General features: G+C 44.0%; 1 protein-coding gene across 2 annotated transcripts in view; it reads left to right on the top strand.

Moving 5' to 3' along the window:
• Positions 1-21557, top strand: part of AACS (acetoacetyl-CoA synthetase) — a 93903-nt gene that overhangs the window by 55807 nt on the left and 16539 nt on the right. For both annotated transcript variants that reach the window (XM_075898472.1, XM_075898473.1), the window contains exons 11-16: positions 4694-4758; positions 4919-5041; positions 6881-6994; positions 7876-8001; positions 13767-13836; positions 17840-17898. In XM_075898472.1, coding sequence (XP_075754587.1) covers positions 4694-4758; positions 4919-5041; positions 6881-6994; positions 7876-8001; positions 13767-13836; positions 17840-17898 — 557 coding nt within the window. The remainder of the gene's footprint in view (positions 1-4693; positions 4759-4918; positions 5042-6880; positions 6995-7875; positions 8002-13766; positions 13837-17839; positions 17899-21557) is intronic.

Here is a 21557-nt window from a genome sequence, read left to right as displayed (position 1 = left end):
AAATAGTGGGGCAAAAAGTTAGTTTAAAAATAAAACAGATTATTTTTGAGCATCATCTGGATATATGGAAATCTATTGCTAAAAGTGTTAGCCAACTCTAATAACCTTCTAATGTAGTTTGTTCCAAAATTGCCTTTAATAGCTAACATGAGTTACTTCCTGTTACGAAGGTGCAGTATACTACATATAACTGATATGACATCTTTATTACAATATCTCCCAGAGAATAGTTTCCCCTGTTGGCACTGAAAAACAATAACAACTTGATTGGGATGGTTTTAATAAAGATTCTGCCCAGTATGGTTGGATTTAGCCAGTACCAAAAGGTTAAATAGAGATAAACGTTGAATGTAGATGCGGGGTAAGGGGGGAGGGAGTGCTGGGAAGGAAGGAAGGAAAGAGAGGGGAACTACTGCATAGGTTTCTAAAAGAGTATACCAAATAGTGTAAGAAACCAAGATAAGCACAGAGTATCCTTGCTATATAATAAATTACTCAGAGGATGGCAGTAAGTAAATATTGCATAAGGATAAAAATACTTCATATGATTGTAGTATACCACAGCTGAAGGACAAGATTTTACCGAAAGTCTGCTTGGCTACCTTGCCTCAGGAAACCATTCCTGTGAGTTCATAACATTTTATTGGAGTGCAGTATATGTGCAAATAAGGCTGTCACTATTTAACAATGGCAGTTCCTGAGGTTCCCTTGATCATCTGAAAGTAAATGGATAGGAAAAGCAAGGAACTCCCTCATAAAATAGTACCCTTTAGTTGTGGAAAAACTGACATTTGCCTCTAGCTTTTGATACTCTACCAGAGGGGAGGCCGAGCAGTTAGAGACGAAGAACCAAAATAGTGGTGGATAGAGTGAGAAGAGCCATGTATTTTTATTTATCTATAAAAAGATATAGTACATAAAATGTAGTGATTAAAAATGTTACAGGACATTTTTGATAAAAATCAATGAAGTCTCTAGTCACTTCAAAAATTCATGACCACTCATAGATCTTCAGAAAGCTTGACAAGGAACAAATATCAAATTAAAAAAAAAAAACCTTTAAAATGCAGTAATATTTTCACACTAAACAGAAAGCATCTCCACCATGTATTTTAAATTTAACACTACTGCACTATTCTATCCCATGAGCTTTTTTTAAAAAATTAAATAGAACTGAGAAGTAAATTAGCATAATTTGAAGTGCCTGTCCCAGACTACAAATATGAAAGGTTAAAAAACAATAAGGGAAAGACTCACATCTCAAATAATTGCATCAGCCTGCCAAACAATAGTCTTTGAATTTTTTTTTAAAGAAACACAGTGTAAACCAGGTACATTCTGATTCTTTTTTTGCTCTAAAACTTAAATATGAAATTTGTGTTGGCTGCTTTATTCTGCATCCATGAAGACTTTTGAGTTTAATGTGCTTCCGCCCTCCCCTTCCTTCCCCCAGAACCAAGCATTCTCAGCCCCACCCACTCTAACCCAATGCCCTTTTTCTCCCCCAGAGCCAGACACTCCCCTGCTCTAACACAATGCCCCTCCTACCTTGAGCCAGGCACTCCCAGCGCCTCTCTCTTCCCGCCCCTCCCCCCCCAGCTCTAACCCAGAGCCAGACCTCTCTCTCACACACACGGCTCTACCTAATGCTCTAACCTAATGCCTGGGTTCCAGAGCTGCTGCCGCCACATGCTTCTCCCTCTAGGTGCTGGGATGCCATGCGCAGAGCGGCTGGCGGTGAGCAGTCCAGGCATGTGGCTCAGAAGCGGCAGGAGCCGCATTTTTTTTTAATCAAAGAGCTGCATGTGGCTTGGCCACTTTGCTCTACTGTTTTAGGAACTATTCTCTCTTCTACCCTTGGGAATATCTTCATGCAGTGTTGACTGTTGAGCCAATCACCATTTGTAATAGGGAAGAGAGTGTGATACGGTCTTTATGATAATGTCCCCATCCTATGCTCTGGGCATTTGAATGTCTAAACAAGCACCATGCATAAGTAATTTTCATACCCTTCAGCTTCTCAAGGGAGTTTATTGCTACCATGTAAAATGCTTCTATGATGAACTAACTGGCTCTGTGGACATGGGAAAGTCAGTGGATGTGATATACCTTGACTTTAGCAAAGCTTTTGATACGGTCTCCCACAATATTCTTGCCAGCAAGTTAAGGAAGTATGGCTTGGATAAATTAAACTGTAAGATGGATAGAAAGCTGGCTAGACTATCAGGCCCAATGGGTAGTGATTAACGGCTCGATGTCAGGTTGGCGGTTGGTTTCTAGTGGAGTGCCTGAAGAATCGGTTCTAGGGCAGGATTTATTCAACATCTTTATTAAGGACCTGGATGAGGGGATGGATTGCACCCTCAGCAAATTTGCAGATGACACTAAGCTAGGGGAAGGGGTAGATACGCTGGAGGGCAGGGATAGGATCCACAGTGACCTAGATTAGAGGAATGGTCCAAAAGAAATCTGATGAAGTTCAACAGGGACAAGTGTAGAGTCCTGCTCTTGGAATGGAAGAATCCTAGGTGTTGTTACAGGCTGGGGATTGAATGGTTGAGTAGCAGTTGGCAGGAAAGGACCTGGGGATTACAGTGGATGAGAAGCTGGATTTGTCTCAACAGTGTGCCCTTGTAGCTAAGAAAGCAAATGGAATATTAGATGGCATTAGGAGCAGCATTTCCTGCAGATCTGGAGAAGTGATTATTCCCCTTTATTCTGTTCTGGTGAGGCCACATCTGGAGTATTGTGTCACTTTCTGTAGTGGGGGTCCCAGAACTGATGTGGACGCATTGCCCACTGGAGGGCAATCAAAATGATTAGGGGGCTGGAGCACATGACCTAAGAGGAGAGGCGGAGGAATTGGGGCTGGCTTAGTCTGCAGAAGAGAAGAGTGAGGCAGGATGTGAGTTTCCAGAGAGGATGGATAAAGGCTGTTCTCTGTAATGATGGATGGCAGAACGAGGAGTAATGGTCTCAAGTTGCAGTGGGGGAGGTGTAGGGTTGGATATTAGGAAAAACTATTTCACTGGAATGGGTTTCCTAGGGAGGTGGTGGAATCTCCATCCCTAGAGATTTTTAAGTCTTGGCTTGATAAAGCCCTGACTGGGTTGATTTAGTTGGGATTGGTCCTGCTTTGGGCAAGAGGCTGGACTCTATGACCTGAGGTCTCCTCCAGCCCTATGATTCCATGAAAATGAATAGTGCCAGCATTAATCACTTAAGCATTACTTTATATGGGAGCAGGGTTTCTTGGAGAAAGTTAATGTACTAACTAATATTTATACTAATACTTCCAACAATAGATGGACTTTGGGGGAGGCTTCACTTTAACTTTTTAATTGGTGTGTGGGAACACACCTTCTCAACTTCTTTGTGATAAGAGAACTGAAAATGAATTTTATGCAGTCATTTAAAAATCTGTTTCCTGGTTAGATTATTAGCACCATAGAATTCCTATATTAAAGCAGTAAGTAGGCAAATAAAGCTCTTGCGATTCTATATCAGTCCCAGTTATGTTTTAACTTATGTAGACAGATTATCACACCCCGTGTTCTGTCTCCAAAGTTTGAGGGAGATTTCCTTTTACTTGGTTTGCTGTTTGCTATGTTAAGCTTCTAAAGTCCATTGAATAGATCAGGGTGATGGAGCCAGGATTCCTGTGGTGTGTTTTTTTGTTTTTTGTTTTTTTCCCTTCTTCCTGGTGCAGGCCTTGAGTGTGTCACTTTTGCCTCTCAATATCTGATCAAATGGGCATTGCAAGAATTTTTAACTTGTAGGGATGTTGTGAAGCTTGATTGTGGAGTGAGGGAGAGGAGTAGCATGCAAGGAAAATGTTTATGCTTGTGGTTAAAATGTTTTGTTTGTTTCTTGCATTGGACAACATTCTCCAGCTATATATCTTACTTATTGCATAAATGGAAATATTTATTTCACACTGTGCCTTCAATTTTGGCATGAATGCCTTATGTATTGCGAATAGTTATGCTGCAGAGCTGATTCTGTTGTCCTAAAAAGCCATAATTTGCAACCGAGAGATTGAAGAGGCAGCTTAAACTTACATACTAAAAACAGTGACTCAGCCTTTTAACTCAAATGTAGGAAACCATTTCAGTTGTTCACAAAAGGCAAGCTGCTGAACCAGCGTTTTCTCCTTATGAGAGCTCTCTATTCTAGAATTCAGTATGTACCAATATATAGAATATACTGTGAAGTTAACTTTTCCAGAATGTAATGGCTCTTGAAGGTCATGTTCCATTCTCAGATATGCAACTCTCATTGACTTAAGTTGGAATTGAGTGTGTACCTGAGAGCACACCTTGGATTACTATCTTTTAGATGAGGTATTTTTCACTACATTGCACTGGAATAACATTAAAATATGAGAGACTGTAACAAGGCAATAGTTTTCTGTTAAACAGGGCAATGGCAATTATGGCAAATTAATGACTTAAATGTTAGGCAATGTTCTGTAGCTGTGGATTCTTGTAACCTGTAAGTGAATGCTTACAGGTTACAATATTAAAAGCTTAATATTTAAAGCCAGAATAAAAAATTTCAAAGCTATAGAAGTGACTCCAATGACTTGCCTACTTTTAATTGCTGGGAATCTTTAAAGCTTTAAGCAACCACAATAATTGATCCTGTAAGATACACAATGTGCAAAACCATTGAAAATGTTTCTCCTTTCTAGGATCACCATCCTTGGAACAGGTGCAAAGTGGCTGGCTGTGCTAGAAGAGAAAAATTTAAAACCATGTAAGCTTCAAACGCCTATCGATTTCTTTAGCCTTGTAGTCTAGCCACAGGGTTGTATTTGGCAACTTGCATTTATCTATTGGTGAATAGATAAGATGTTTAAATGTTTGTAATGCTTGGTTTTCTTCTTTTTGTAATGCTTGGTTTTCTTCTTTTTGAGGTGATACCCACAACCTTCATACACTTCACACTATACTGTCTACAGGGTCACCTCTTAAATCTCAAAGCTACGAGTATGTCTACAAACATATAAAGAGCAGCGTCCTCCTGGGGTCCATTTCAGGTAAATGTTTACTCCAAAAGCTTTTTACATTTGTATTCCTTCTGTAACCAGTTCATGTCTTTGTTGCCTCTTTGCAATTTTTGTATATGGGGGAAATGAAGCTGCGGATCAGTCAGCCTCAGTGATACTTATATGGCAACTAGCTTTGACATGTGCAGGGTTTTTCTGCATAATTCAGCATGCCCTTGCATTAGTATAATGAATTTGATACACTCACTTTTAGATGGAATTATTTTGACAGAGTAGATCTAAGGAAGAAGGATTCTTTATTTTGATTGGTTATCCGGGGGAAGGGCAGGGGACAGGCAGAATGAGAGGGAGGATGAGTGTCTGTTCAACCTACAGCAATTACTGTTCTTTGCATAGCTAATTTAATCAGGAAACGCCTTCTGAGGAGGCTTTTGCCAGAATCCTACTTCAGTTTAATGGACACGGTAAACAGGTCAGATTGCAGATTAGGTAATTAACACTGGAGATGTGTTAAGCCTCATCCAGCTTAGTGTGATATCAGGAAGGCTCAATTGGGCAGTTTGCACTCCTACAGGACCTCATGTTCAGGGCACCAAGGATCAGGACTTCAGAGGAATCTAGTATAGGCCCCAGATCCAGAGCCCAATCTTTCCTACTTTAAAGTCAATGGAAGTTCTTTCTCTGACTTTATTGGGAGTAGGTCTAAACTTTAAGATAACAGTTGTTAATACAGGCAGTCCCTGGGTTACATACAAGATAGGGACTGTAGGTTTGAATTTGTATGTAAGTTGGAACTGACCAGCAGCGGCTGAATCGGACACGCCTGGGGCAGAGCAGCTGTGGGACCAACCCAGCAGCCCCCCAGCTGCTCTACCCCAGGCGTCGGCGAGAAAAGCCTGGTCTGCTGGGGGGGGGGGGGGAGGTGCACTAGCTGCGCACCCCCTCCCCCCCAGCAGACCAGGGAGATGTGGAGCGGCTTTTCTCACCGCGGAGGACACGGGCAGCAGGACCGCTCCGCGTCTCGGTGGTCCTGCCGCCCGCGTCCTCCACAGCGAGAAAAGCCGCTCTGTGTCTCCCTGGTCTGCTGGGGGAGAAGCGCCCCTCGTGCCGCCGGAGGCGGTGACAGTGGGGGAGGCACCCCGCAGTAGCGGGGGGGCCCCCCCGGTTCGTAACTAGGGGTCCGACTTAAGTCGGACCCACGTAACCCGGGGACTGCCTGTAGTCTCTGATGCCAAAGAATAGTCATATGTGTGAAACTTGCAGGTTTGGGCCTTTTGTTGCAGCTGTGCCTTTTATTTAAATATGACTAGAAATATCCCAATCACTTGCATGAAAACTGACTTTTTGGTAAATTAAGGCTTAAATATTCTCCATTAGTGCAAAGATCTCAAACACAACTGCAGTTGTATTAATGCACAAGAACAAGCAATAGAAACTGACCCATAGCAACTATCTAGTCCAGCTATATTTGATTGCAAGAAGCCACAAGGAACCAGGTGGCATTGTGTCATTTCCTAATTTTCAACATCTCTAAATCTCTGACCTAGCTGTAGACTAGGAGTCTGAAAGGCCACTCCCACTCTGTGTAATGTAGGAGTTACTCCCGTGAAGTTAATGAAGTTGTGTAACTTGAGTAGGAGACACAAATTCAGCCTATACAAAGGGCATGCATGTTGTAAGAAAAGCCTCTCTAACTTCATTTATTGTTAATTGCATAAAAATGTAAACAATCTTACAGCGGTATTATAAATTTCATTACTTAAATTGGGTAGTTTATTTCACTATTGTGTGAAAATAAAATCTTCATGTGGCCTTTTTACATTTTTTAAAGCATGTGACCTCTAAGTGTCTCTCCTTTGCTATATATAGGTGGAACAGATATAATTTCTTGTTTTATGGGTCAGAATGTTACAATTCCAGTTTACAAAGGAGAGATTCAGGCAAGGAACCTGGGTATGGCAGTTGAAGCATGGAATGATGAAGGTAACTATATTTTCCAGTCAATTCCATACGAACTTCTAACTAAAATGTATGACTATAGGAACTTTACGATTTATGGGACTGATCTATCCTCTCTTGATCAGCTGATATTCCAATCCAATGTCCAGAAATGGCTATCATCTTATGGAGATCTCAATACAGTTTCATGTTTACAGTTAGCCATCAACTCCATGCCCTTAGTGGGGGGTAGTCTATGTTGTGGAAGCTTTTCCCACTAAAAACTGGACTGAGCCAGTCTGATGGCTGTTCGGAACCCTGTATTATGAGACTATATCCCAACTTCTTGTATTTGAATTTACTAGTTACATTCCTGTCTAATTAAAGAGTGTCTCTACCAGACAATGGACTAAATTCTCTACTGATGTAAGTTCATTAAAGTTTAATGAAGGAAAAAAATTCTCTGCAACTTGGATAATGATTTGCCTACTGTGATAATTAGGTAATGTACACCCAGATTGGGTTTCTTGCCATTCTAGAGACCTTGGGCGCTTGGCAGCACTTTGGTCTTTCCTGTTCTGTCCCTGTGTCTCAATGCTTCATCTCCTGAGGGCTGAAATACATTGGTCTAACTGAAGTTTTTGGTTTAATATAGAGGTACCTGGGAGAGGCTTGTGATAAATGAGGCTAAATAAGAAGGGAACATTAGACCATATAATCTTACACTCGGAAGTTAAATCAAAATTGAGTTTAGTCCATTGCCATGAACTCTTTAGATCTGCCACTAATGCCTGGAATGACAGGGCCTCTGGGTGTTACCATTATGCAAATATTAATCCTGGGTGTTTTGCTTTGGTACGTAGCAGTAGGCCAAAGGGAAGTACAAAAAATCTGTGTTTTTTTTTATTTTTTTTATTTGTAAACAGGCAAACCAGTCTGGGGAGAAAGCGGTGAGCTGGTTTGTACCAAGCCTATGCCTTGTCAACCGACACACTTCTGGAATGATGAGAATGGAAACAAATACAGGAAAGCTTATTTTTCAAAATTCCCAGGTAGGTGGCGAAATGCTTAGCTCATTATTAGAACTGGCTAGGCATATAGAAAAGGTGATTGTTTTAATAAATAATAAGCCTGCTCTTGCCCATGGATGTATCTAGATTTACAAGGGTAACAAATGTTTGATAAATACCTTGCTATCTATTTCCTGAGGCCTTGTTCTGAATTTCAGTCTGGATTAGTTGAATTTGAATTCCTGGAAAACTTTTTCTCATACTGTTGTCATTAGATAAATAGGGCTGTTACTGCAGCGCGATCTGACGCAGGTCAGGTGTACACTATTGGGAGTATAAGTATGAGAAGGAAGTGAAAGGAGCAATCATCCATTGAGTTTCTACTGTACCGTTGCCAGACTGCTCCTGTCTAGTGTCAGAAATAAGTCTTAAGAGGCAAGCCATGGCCTACTACAGTGGTCACCAAGCAGTAGATTGGGATCTACTGGTAGATCTTGGAGCCTCTGAGAGGTGATCCTGACTTGTTCGGCCGAGAGGCTATCAGGTGCCACCACTTCATCTGCCTCAGAGCTGTCCCCTCAGGAGCCTCTTGTTTACTGGGCAGGGGAGGGTGCTGATGTCAGGGTGTCCCCCCACACTCTGTATCCCATCTCAACAGAGCAGAGAGGAGACACAACAGGGCTTGGGATGGGAGGGAGTTTGCCGGCTGCTTTTGAGAATGGTGCGGGGCCAGGGCAGGGGTGAGCCTGCCTTAGCCCCACTGCATCATCACCTAGGAGCCACCAGACGTCAGCAAGGCCTAGCTGGAGCCCACATCCCAAAACTCTACCCCAGTCATGAACCCCTCCTACACCCTAAGCCCTAGCTCCAAGCACCTCTGCATCCCAACATCCTCCCAGAGCCTGCACCTAGCATCCCTCCTGCACCTCCACTGCCTGCCCCAAGCTCAGAGCCCCTCTCTCACTCAAGATTGCTTCATCCAAGACCACAGTCTGCACCCTAACCCTCAGCCCCAGCCTGGTGAAAGTGAGGGAGGATGGGGGAGGAAGGGAGGATGGAGTGAGCAGGAACAGGTCCTCAGAGAAGAGACACACAGAAGGTGGGGCAAGGGCATTAGGGTGTGAGGTAGATCGTTGATGGCATTTAAATTCAAAAAGTGATCTCATGCTTTAAAAGGTTGGAGACCAGTGGCTTAGTACTACTTTAATGTGAGGGGAGCCAGTATCTTGTTTGTCATGCTCTTTTTCCACTCGCACACCAGCCTTGTGCTAATAAGAATAAAGGAACAGATTTGAAGTGGGTTACATGCTTGCTTGTCCTTATCCTGGAGGATGGACTGGGTCTCCACATAGTCTTTTCTCAACTTCCACTGAAGCATAGCAACTTGCCCAGCATGGAGTGCAAGGCCTTGTGGGATCAAAGCCTTGAGTCCTTCTCCCTCCCCCTCCCCCCCCCAGAGCTAGAGGGAAGCCTTGCTAAGGTGTCAAATGAGTCTAAGGAAGAGTGCCTTTAATTGTGAGAAGTCATAGTAAGAGTGTCAGAAGGGTAGCCAAGTTAGTCTATAACTGGAAAAATTTAAAACAACAAATAGTCTAGCAGCACTTTAAACACTAACAAAACATGTAGATGGTATCATGAATTTTCGTGGGCACAATGTACTTCAGCTGAAGAAGTAAGTGGGTTGTGCCCACAAAAGCTCATGATACCATCTGCATACATGTTTTGTTAGTCTTAAAGGTGCTGCTAGACTATTTAAGTTTTTTTCCAGTTATAGACTAACTTGGCTACCCCTCTGACACTCTCTTACTATGACTTCTCACAATTAAAGGCACTCTTCCTTGTACTCACTTGATACCTTAATAAGGTTTTAAGTTTTTCCAGTAAGAGAGTGCTCATTTGTGAAGTGGTAACTTGCACTTAACCACCGGGATCAGTTGACTGTTCCAGTCCTTGTCCCTTTTCTTATTTTATAAGCTGTATTAAGCAGTTTTTGCTATGTTTATAATTTATAGCAATCTTTTCTGTCCCATTGTTTATATGGAGTGACAAGTTTCCTTCCTTGGGGGTAGAAAAGAGGGACAACTTGAAAATACAATGTTTGGTAAGACCCCACACATTAAAACTTCGAACACAGACACTTGTGATTCTACTATAAATCTTTCTTCCTGGGAAATAATCTGTTTCATTGTGTGTGAGCCTTGCTAACTCCAAGTACACTTAAAACAGGTCTCTGACAGTTTTCTACACACACTGTTCTACAGTCACAAATCAAAATAGTCTTTTTATTCTTCCGTTGCTGTCTCACTACAATTTAAAAGACTGCATAGAGAAACAGAGCACAAACTGTGCCTAACAGTGGCAGTAGTTACCAATACACAGACATAGCCTCTGTCCTTTGTTTGTAAGCTTTCTGCTGGAAAGAGGTGTGCATTTATTTTTAACAATAGATTATTTCTTTCTTGGGCTTTCCAGTACTATGTTCTCTGTCTTGATGCTTTGGCAGTTATAGTACATTTCACTTAACTAGCCAAGAACAAAAGAGACCACTGAATCCATGTAAAAGCACATGTGCATGCACCCATAGCAACCACAACTCTAAAAGGCTAGATCACTGTGAATGACAGCAGTCATCCCTGAGAAGCCAGTAGCAATAGTGATTTCAGTGAATTGCTGGAAACATCATTTGTGTTCTGTAGAAATGTTTTACTCTGAAGCTTTGTCTAAAACTTGTCAGTTGAGGAATGGAATGGTGCTTGCGCATGTGTGGTTGATGTTTTGTCCTTAGGCAAAATTTGGGGGAAAAAATGGGTCACATTTCTGTTACTAGCACTGGAGTTTCTCCATGTTCAGCCCCACTGTAGCTAAGAAACATCTGGCCCAATGTGTTTGGCCCTGCTTTTATAGTAGGGTGTCTCAAACTCCTGGCCTGCAGCTCATCCCCAGTGGAGGGCAGCTTCTCTCCATTACCACCCCCAAGCTTTGCCCCCTCTCAACACTGCCCTGCCTCCCATGGCACTCTCTTCCCAAAGACATGGCTTTAGGGATCACTGGGGGGTGGGGGTCTGGCACTGTGTTCGCAGCATTTTGCTCTCCCCACCCCTTCCTCCCCCCGCTTGGAATTCACCATGGTGGCAGGAATCATCAGAGAAGTGGAAAGAGAGGGTGGGATGATGACGGGAAGGGGCAAAGCTTGAGGGCTGGTAACAGAGCCCCCGGGCTACTAGGAGTTTCGGGCCAGATAGTGCAATGACTTTGGCTGGGATTAGCTTGCAGGCTGAGAGTTTGAGGCTCCTGTTCTGTGGGTCCAATTCTGTGTGTTTTTGCCCAGTGTAAATGCAGAGTATAACTCATCAAGCAAAATGGGAGTCCACTGTAAACTCTAAGGCCTGCCACAGAAAGCCCATGCCCCAGAATTACTCATAGGGCAGAGGAAGACCCCTTTAGGGGTGTTATCTAAACTGGAGGGGTCTCATACCTCACTATGGTTGGTATTCAAAACATTGACTCATTGAGGGTCCTGCATCACACTCTCAGTGAAGCTTTTAAAACAAGACTCCAGCACCTCTGTGTGTAGTGAGGAGTTGACTGAGCATGCTCATGCCAATCAATTCTTCTCCCCCACTCTCTGAAGGGGGAAGGGCAACATCCCAGCTCTGGGTCCCATACAAGTACATGTTGTGCAGCCTGCTAGAACAAGCCTCTGTTTCAGTTAGTGGAGTTAAATTACTGTATTGGAGGATCAGAATTGTGCCCAGAATCTTTAGGGTTAAATAGTGCTTCTTGGGGTAAGTAAGGGCTATACATGTTCACAATAGTCCTTTGATTCTTCTTGGCAAAGTGTCCATATGGGTGCTCCACTATAGGTGCCTTGGCACTCCTGTGCTTCAAATCAGAACTTTTTAGCTGCAGCACCCCCTTAGGAACCGTCCCTGAGTTCCTTCTCAACTGCTTCTGGCTTTGGTCGGAACCCTAAAGCACTTGGTGTTTGGTTTAGATGGTGTTAGTTGTTAGTAGTATATTCTTAGTGTTATGAGTTCAGCCCCTCTTCTTAATTATTTTTCTCAAAAAAAAAATCTTTTTTAGTAGTTTATTAGGAATAGAGTAGTGATCCCAGGCTCCCCAGGATTTAAGTGGTGCCTGACATTCAGCATTCATTGCCTGGGCCAGGATCATTCTCCCAAGGGTTGCTACCACTATAAGAAGCTCTCTTCTTGATCTTTGAAAGCGAGAGAGCTTCAGCTAAAACTCCTCACAATGGAGAAGACAGAGACCAGTCTTGGAAGCAGTATCTCAACCCTTTCCACCTCCTACCTCTTGGAGAATCTTCTTTCCTTAAATAAACAAAATCTTTCAAATTCTTCAGTAAAGGTCCACCTAGCAACTATTTCTAGTGAGCATAATATAGACGGTCACACCATTTTTTTTGCATCCGACCACTAGAAATTATTAAAGGCTCTTCTCAGTAATATGTTCCCCCAATAAAGGCCATAGTGCCATCTTGGGATCTTAATCTGCTCTCCATTTGAACTGATAGCAGCATGTGTCTTATCGCACCTTTCCACGAAAGTTGCATTCTTGCCATCACAACAGCCAAAAAGGTCAGTGAGTTGGCAGCGCTCGTGGCAGATCCGCCATTTATGACCTTTCACAAAGACAAAGTGGTGCTGAGACTATATCTGAAATTTCTTCTAAAGATAGTTTTACAGTTCCACCTCAATCAACCTATATATTTCCGTTTGCCACCAACAGCCTCATTCTGGCGCTAATGCATCTTGACTCCACTCTTTGGATGTTCAATGGGCGGTTGCTTTTTACCTAGATAGAGCAATTGAGATGCTCTTCTGGATTGCTCCAAAAGGCCAGGCAATTTTGAAATGGAGCTCTCAAAATGGATAATAAATTGTATTAAAACTTGCTCTGATATGAATACGGTGTCATTAATGATTCAGTTGCAGATGCACCACCAGGGCAATAACCACTTCCACAGCTTTCATCCATAATGTGCCCATTACAGATATTTTTAAAGCTGCAACATGGCCTTTACAAAACATTATGCAATAGATACTTACACTGAACAAATTGTTAGGTTTGGGAGGGCAGTCCTGTCTGCCATTGACAGGTCAGGTCTGAATCCCCTCCTTCCAGATGCTCAGGGCACAGCTTCATAGTCACCGACAGTGGAACGGCAACAGGGACACTCCTTGAAGAAGGAGAGGTTACTCCCTTTATGCAGTAACTGGTGTTCTTCAAAATGTGTCCCCCTGTGGGCGTTCCATGACCTTCCATCCTCCCCTCTGCTTTAGGATTGTAACATCTCTCCACGGTAGAGAACGAACTGAGGGACAGTTGATGGCACTCATGCCTGTTGGCACACTTTTTGCAGCATGTGCGTTGATACCCAAGGGATACTTCTGCTAAAAAGTTCCAATTATAAGCACAGGAGCACCAAGGCACCAACAGTGGAGCATCCCCAGGGACCCCCATCTCGAAGAACATCAGATACTGCACAAGGTGAATAACCTCTGTTTTCTGTCAGCAGGACTACTCATCTGTCCTTTGCCTTACACCAGGGGTGGGGAACCTTTATAGGTCAAGGGGCTGCCAACTTACAGAAAAATTAGTCAGGGGGGCGGCACAAGTGGAAAGCACAAACACCTCCTGAATAAACAAACCATCCCACCAAAACCAAATCCTCACTGATGTGGCCCCCAGCTGAGAAGCAGAAAGACATGTCCCACATTCCCCTTGCATACTAGAGTCTAGGGGGCCCCAAATGAGCTCGTTAACACTTTTTCACCTTCTGACAGGTGTTTGGGCTCATGGTGACTACTGCAAAATAAATCCTGAGACTGGAGGAATAGTCATGCTTGGCCGCAGGTAAAGTATATTTTGGTAAAGCTGTTCTGCGGGAATATGCAAAAAGTTGGCTGGTTCTGTTTGGCTGCAGGAGAACATGTGACTATTTCAGATGACTTCCCACTCTGGCTCAGTTTCCTGATCTGATGAGGAAATCTACTAGGATCCTGTTACTTTCAGCAATGTAAATTTAATTGTTTACAATAATAGTCAGTAGGGATGTGAAAGTGTAACCATGAACATTGCTACATCCATAATAGCAATGTTATAATAGGCAGCAGGTTTAAAAAAAACAAAAGGAAGTATTTCTTTACAGAAGGCATAGTCAATCTGTGGAACTCCTTGTCAGAGGAAGTTGTAAAGGCAAAGAATATAACAGCATTAAAAAAATAACTGGATAAGGTTAGGTCCATCAATGGCTTTTGGCAGGATGGGCAGGGATGGTATCCCTAGCCTGTGTCAGGACCTGGGAATGAGTGATAGGGGATCACGTGTTGATTACTTGTTCTGTTCATTCCCTCTGGAACAACTGGCACTGATCCAGTATGATTGTTCTTGTGAGCAACTGAAAAGTTATATGGCAGTTCACAAGCTAATGTAAGGTATTTGTGCAGGATTGCAAGCCTCTAATCTCTTGAGCTTTGAGAGGGCATGCTGCTGAGAAACTGGGATTTCACAGGATGCAGGCTAGAGATTTGGACACTAGATAGTCAAAACTGGGCTGTATTCGGATCAGAATTGTTACATAATTTTGAGGAAGTAACAGTAATTTTGAGGCTTGTAATTGTAAAAGTATTGTGGGGGGTTTTTGTGGTCAGGTGTCCAGCTTGAGGTGCCATGGGCCTGATTTTCAACAGTGCTGAGTAAAACTCCAGTGAGCCTCATGCCTCTGAAAATTAGGCCTTACAATGTCTCTAGTTGGACTCTCTGAAGTGGGTTGTGCCGACGAAAGCTCATGATACCATCTACATGTTTTGTTAGTCTATAAAGTGCTACCAGACCATTTGTTGTTTTTTTCTGACAGTGAAAGGACTGGCAATGTCTCCCTTAACTAGGAATGTAAAAGGTTAAATGGTTACCCAGTAAGCATTAGTCTTACTGGAATGCTTATCCAGTGACTGGCTAACTAGAGGATTGCCTGGCCAGAGCAGACCGGGCAATGGGGCCCCTGTCTGGAGCAGCCCCCACCATAGGACTCGAATTGTCCCTGGCTAATTGCTTAAATGATTAAAATTTTATTGTTTAACTTTTTAATTGGTATTTACGTCCCTAACTTCAATTTCTTTTTGCCACAGGTTCCTTTTGGTAGTGTGAGAATGGCACTTCCCCTCCCTCCTTTTTTTTTTTTTTTTTTGGTTAAACCACTGTGAAAGCTAGGGATCGGAAGTGTGAGGGAGTGTTTTATTCTGAGTTGCTGTGCTCATTTTGAAGAGTTAATAGAACTTCAGGCTCAGGAGCATTGTTATCTTCTATGGCAGTATTTACAAATCTGCTGTCAGTTTTAATGGTGAGTTAGTGGTACAGGACTGGGCATGAAAAGCAGGGCAACAGGCCTGGTTCAACTTTTAGGACCAGCTCATGGAGTCCTTTATCCTCAGAGTGAGAGATGCTGGGGAAATGGAGCTAACCCACTCCAAGGAAAGATACCATCGCAGTGCGAAGGAGTGCTACAAGGCACCTGACTCTTACTTTGTGGCTGGATATTGGTGGCTACTTTGTGAAGGCCTGTTTTTTTTCCTAATCAGGAAAGAGATCTTGGAGTCGTCATGGATAGTTCTCTGAAGACATCCACACAGTGTGCAGTGGCGGTCAAAAAAGCAAATAGGATGTTAGGAATTGTCAAAAAAGGGATAGAGAATAAGATGGAGAATATCTTATTGCCCTTGTATAAGTCCATGGTACACCCACATCTTGAATACTGCATACAGATGTGGTCTCCTCATCTCGAAAAAGATATACTGGCATTAGAAAAAGTTCATAGAAGGGGTTTGGAACGGGTCCCATATGAGGAGAGATTAAAGAGACTAGGACTTTTCAGGTTGGAAAAGAGGTGACTAAGGGGGGATATGATAGAGGTCTATAAAATCATAAGTGGAGTGGAGAAAGTGAATAAGGAAAAGTTATTTGCTTGTTCCCATAATACAAGAACTAGGGGCCACCAAATGAAACTAATGGGCAGCAGGTTTAAAACAATAAAAGGAAGTCCTTCACACAGCGCACAGTCAACCTGTGGAACTCCTTGCCTGAGGAGTTTGTGAAGGCTATGACTATAACACGGTTTAAAAGAGAACTTGATACATTCATGGAGGTTAAGTCCATTAATGGCTATTAGCCAGTATGGGTAAGGAATGGTGTCCCTAGCCTCTGTTTGTCAGAGGTGGAGATGGATGGCAGGAGATCCCTTGAGCAGTACCTGTTCAGTTCTCTCCCTCTGGGACACTTGGCATTGGCCACTGTCAGCAGACAGGGTACTGGACTGGATGTACCTTTGGTTTGACTCAGTATGGCTATTCTTATGTTCGTAGCTCTAAATGAGAAAAAATCAGTATTGTCTTTTGGGGCACCGAGGAAACAAATGAGGAGAAGAATGTGGTTTGTTTAGGTCAGGGGCCTCATACTCCCGGCCTGCGGGCCATCTACAGCTGGAGCGACTGAGCAATCTGGCCTGGGACTCCCAGCAAACTGGGGGAAGGGGAGTTGTCCATTACCAGGCTTTAAGCCAGGGGTGGGCAATAATTTTTTTTGGGGGGGGGGAGTGGGACTCCAAGATTTTGGAAAGTGGCCAAGGGCTGCACACTTCCAGGATGTTAATGGAGGGATTGCGGAGTCTGGGATGAAGGTTGAGTGCAGAAGGAAGCTTGGGGCAAGGGACTGAGGTGCATGAAGGAGACTGGAGTCTGGGAGGGAGTTGGGAAAAAGCAGGCGGTTGTGACCTAGGGCAGGGGACTGGAGTACAGGGGTTTGGGATGTGACCTAGTGTAGGAGGGGATTGATGTGGGGCAGGAGATTGGGGTGCCAGATCTGGGAGGAGGTAAGGGTGCAAGACTGGGAACAGAGGGTTTGAGTATGTTGAGTGTGTGTGGGGAGCAGGGGGGAGCAGAGAGTTGGGGCAGGAAAAGGCTGGGATGTCAGAAGCAGGTTGTGGCCAAGAGACTTACTTGTCATTTGCCAAACTAACCTGCCTGCAGAACTTAGTGTTTCCCAGTCTGCCTGCTTGCCTGGCCATGTGCTTCATGAATAACTGAACTGAGGAGAGGGGGCGTGATTCTTCTTCGGTTACTCCAACAAGCAGCTCCCAGTGGGAATGTGCTGGGAGCTGAGTGGCTCCTAAAACTTCCCCCATCTCCTCCGGTTTTAAAACAAACTGAGCCCTGCATCAGTGTTTCTGCACAGTGCGTGAGGTTGAGGGGCAAGCAGCTGAGTCTGCCTGGGGCTCCCCGCTGCTTCCACAGGCTGGATCTGGTGGCTTTGTAGGCTGTATTAGGCCCGCAGGCCAAATTTTCCCAGGCCTGCCCTAAGCCCTGCATCTTCACACCATTACGTATCTATTCTCCCCCTTGGCAGCCTGTCCCCTGGGGATATGGTGATGGGGATCACCGGTGGAGAGGGGCGTGGCACAGCAGGGAAAGCTGAGTGCAGAGAATGCAGGGGAGTAACTGCTGCTGTTGCACCCCATCAGGCCCCCACTTCCTAGTTATCCCCTAAGCTGCATCCTTGGGACACGGGGTGCCATGTGGGAGAGAAAGCAGGGCAACGATGAGAAGGGGCAAGGCTGGATTGTGCCGTCATTCTGTTTGGGGATGATCTATGGTATGGGAGTTGAGACCCCGGTTTAAGTTCTGTGCAAACATTACTTTTAATGAGGGCAGAGCTTCTTTTATACAAATCTTATCCCATTTCTGATACAACTTCCTGCATATTTCAGCACATCAGATATTGAGAAACTTTGTAAATTGCATAATGTTTTCACTTTATCAGACTCTAATTGCATTTTAATACTCCTCTGTTTGTGTTTACCTTTCAGTGATGGTACGCTAAATCCAAATGGAGTGAGATTTGGAAGTTCTGAAATCTATAACATAGGTAGGAAAAACTTTCATCTACTTTTTTGCAATTGTGACGTGTAGCATCAAATCTGAAATGTGAGCATTTAAAGAACAGAGTTTTATTAATTCTTTCAACATGTTATATTTCATTGGATAGGTTCTAAACAAGAGCATATTATCATTAACAGTGAAATACTGCTTTGCTGGCCATGAAATTACTTACCTTTCAAAAGAATTTACTACACTAAGGGAGGTTGCCATCTGAAATGGGCTGCATTTTTATTAAGATGTTACATGTTTGTATTAAAGCTTATAAGAATTGTGAACTCTTTTATGTTACTTTAGAAGAGAATCCCATATTTCTGAGGTTTGTTTTCTCCATACAAATTAAGACAGTGCTTGGTTGTTTTTATCAAGTCATTGTCAGTAGCTGGAATAAATTCTTGGGGCTTTTAAAAAAAAAAAATTCTTTTCTGCCATAAGTGAATCTGTGCACAAAGGCAGTATATGACCCTATGAAATCAGCAGAAAGTTAACTGTAACGAGAGAGGGCGGAGACCTGCAATGGTGTCACATTCCTCTGCAACAGAACAATACTTTGATTCACTGTTGCAGAAGACCACTGTTCTTGTACAGTGTGAAATCTGAATGGTCTGCTTCCCTTTGTGGCCGGTGTGGCAGATTTCCGAAGATTTATGGCTATTGCCTTAGGTTACATTTCGCTTAGTTACTCCCTTACGGTATGTAACTTTAATAGCGTCTATACATGCAAACCTCTATTTCGAAATAGCAGGGTGCTTAATTCGAATTTGGTAAACCTCATTCTACGAGGAGTAACGCCAAATTTGAAATAGCTATTTCGAATTAAGTGCTGTGTTGACACTTAATTCAAAATAGGGGGCCTCCAGCCCTTTCCAGGGAGGCCTGGTGGCCTCTCTGGGCACAATCAGGAAAACTTACTCTCCTCTCCCCTAGCCTCAGAGACATTAAAGGGGTAGACCCTGGCCACAGTGCCTGTGCCATCTCCAAGCCTGCCAGCCCAGAGCCAGCAGTGACCACCGGGGCTCCTGACCCAGTGGTCCCAAAACATGAGCCAGCAAGCCACTGGCAGCCAGCCCTCCACCACTCCCCAGGAGCAGTTTGCCAGCTCCCAGGAGCCTGATGGACTGGAGAAGTTGTGCTCCTTCCTGGTCCAGGGTGGAGATCACGGACCTCATTCAGGTTTGGGGGGGATGCCCCCAACATCCATGATCTCCGCACTAGACGGAGGAATGCAGCCATCTGTGGCAGGATAGCTGCCAGCCTGGCCACCAAAGGCTACATGCGAACCCAGGAGCAGGTTTGCATGAAAATCAAGTTGGTCCGGCAAGACCCCCAACCCTGGGCCCTGCTTTTTCCCCTTGCTTCCCCTTTTTCCCCTTGCTTACCCCTTTTTCCCCTTGCTTCCCCCTTCCAGCTCCCCCCTCCCTTTTCCCACCCTCTCTTCCCTCTCCCATCTCCTTTTCCCAGTCTCCCCAGAGGTTCATCCCTCCCCCAGTTTTGTTCAATAAACCCAGTTTCTATTTTTGAACATATGTGTCTTTTATTTGACATTAGGAAGGGGGCTAGGGAGGGATAAGTGGAAGGACATGAGGGAAGAATGGGGCACAAGCCCCTGGTGGGGAGGACCAGGGTGGCTCTCAGGGCTCCTCGGGGTGGACGTTCTCCTGCAGGGCCTCCTGGATCCTGACAGCCCCCCGATGGGCCTCCCAGATGGCAGCCTGCAGCAAATGCAGCCGGGCTGTTGGCAATGACCCCACGAGAAGCACCGGCATGCCCAGGCGCAGCTTTGGCTCTATGTAGCCGAGTGCTGTGGTGTCCTGAGTGTGGGCACTCAGGGCACTCCAAGACAGGACTGCTTTGCTGTCCCTCATCGAGGTAGACAAGCAAGTGGGGAACCCTGAGAACTGTTTGTCTGGGGTGGGGGTAGGGTCCCTTTAAGCACAGAGCTCAGTTAGCCTCAGGCAGCAGCCCCACACACTAAGTCCTAACCTGATGCCCTGCCGGCACTGGTTCCAGCCAGCCTTAACTTCGGTTCAGGGTCCACTCAGTGTGGAAGCGCTATTTTGAAATAGCAAAACGTTATTTTAAAATAGATTTTGTGTGTAGATGCATTAATTCAAATTAGCTTATTTCAAATTAAGATAATTTGAAATAGTGCTGTAATATAGACATATCCTTACTTAAACTCTGGAATATCCTCTCCCTTTTGTCAGTTCTGGAACATACAAGCCAGATTTTGATCCAAGTTAAATTGGTGGAAATTATTCTGGCTCCCTGGGTTCAAGGACTTTACTATATAACTATCAGTACATTCACCTCCCCCCTTCTGTTCTGAAATTTGATTTGTCCTTTTCACATGTGTTCATTTTTTTAAATTGTATCCTTTGGTATATATGGTTGTGACTATTTTCTACCACTACTTGATCTGAGGAAGTGGGTCTGGCCCACGAAAGCTCATCACCTAATAAACCATCTTGTTAGTCTTTAAAGTGCTACATAGTCCTGTATTTTGCTTCAGCTACACCAGACTAACACGGCTACATTTCTATTACTATAGTAAATACAGTTTGTTTCAGTTGGGGTTGTAGATGAACATTGGAGCAGTTAGTGATCCACTTGTATTTGATAATGCCCCATCGCTATTTTTTAAATCAAGGCAATACACTCTGTACTGGATTATCCAGATGGGGAGGTGCCAGAATTGCTGGGCCCCTCGGCAATATGTGGGGGGCAGCTCTGTGCTCTTGGAAGGGCCGAGAATAGGAGCCATCTTCTCCCAGTCAGCCCTTCTGCCCTACACAGAGCCCTCTGGCAGAGAGTTAGAGTCTGGGGCTCTGGTGGCTGCTGCTATAGTAGCAGCAGCAGTGGCTAGAAGCCTTGGGCCCGGGTGTTAGGGTGGTTGTCCCCTTTGCTCTCACATCTCAGCCCACCACGTCAACAGTGGACCTGCCTGATGCTTACAGAGACATGTGCTTCAGACATCATGCCTCGTGACTAGTTGAAAAGCAGTCATGTAAAGAGAGAGGAAGGCTGGTTAGGGCTAGGGCTTGAAAGCTTAGATTCTGTTCCCCTGCTCTAGCACAGGCTTCCCATGTGACCTTGAGACAGCCATTTACACTCTCTGGACCTCCATTCCCTATCTGTAAAACGGAGATAATAGCACTGTCCTACTTGACTTGCTCTTGAGGCTAAATACATTAACACCTGTGAAATGCTCACTCTGTAGTAATAGAAGATAGACTGATAAATCTTTTTTCTCAACACAGAGAAATCAGCAAACATGTAGCCTATCAACTATAGCAAAACTATAGCAAAGTCAGTATTTATTGGGCCTATACATTTTTATATTCACTTGAAATCAATCAATGACTGGGATTAAATAAAAAAAAACTTAAGGGAATTAGACATCAAGTGCACTGACTTTCAGTGTCAGTTACTTATCTGATTTCCTTAAACAATTTTGTAAGTCTTACTAGCTACGCCACTCCCACCAACAGTGTTGTTTTTTGGTTCCTGATTCCCTTAGGCATTCTCTTTAAGAATGCCAGTCAATATCTGCTTGTTTGCTTCCTCGGTGAAGGAACATATGATGGGAGATGTTTCTTACTGTAAAATTAAAAAATACATCTGATGGAAAAGACCAGTGCATGCCCT

The sequence above is a fragment of the Pelodiscus sinensis genome, chromosome 15, assembly GCF_049634645.1.
Source record: "Pelodiscus sinensis isolate JC-2024 chromosome 15, ASM4963464v1, whole genome shotgun sequence".
Lineage (NCBI taxonomy): Eukaryota > Metazoa > Chordata > Testudines > Trionychidae > Pelodiscus > Pelodiscus sinensis.
Note: the sequence above shows the minus strand (reverse complement) of the source record. Positions and strands in the feature narration are given on the sequence as shown.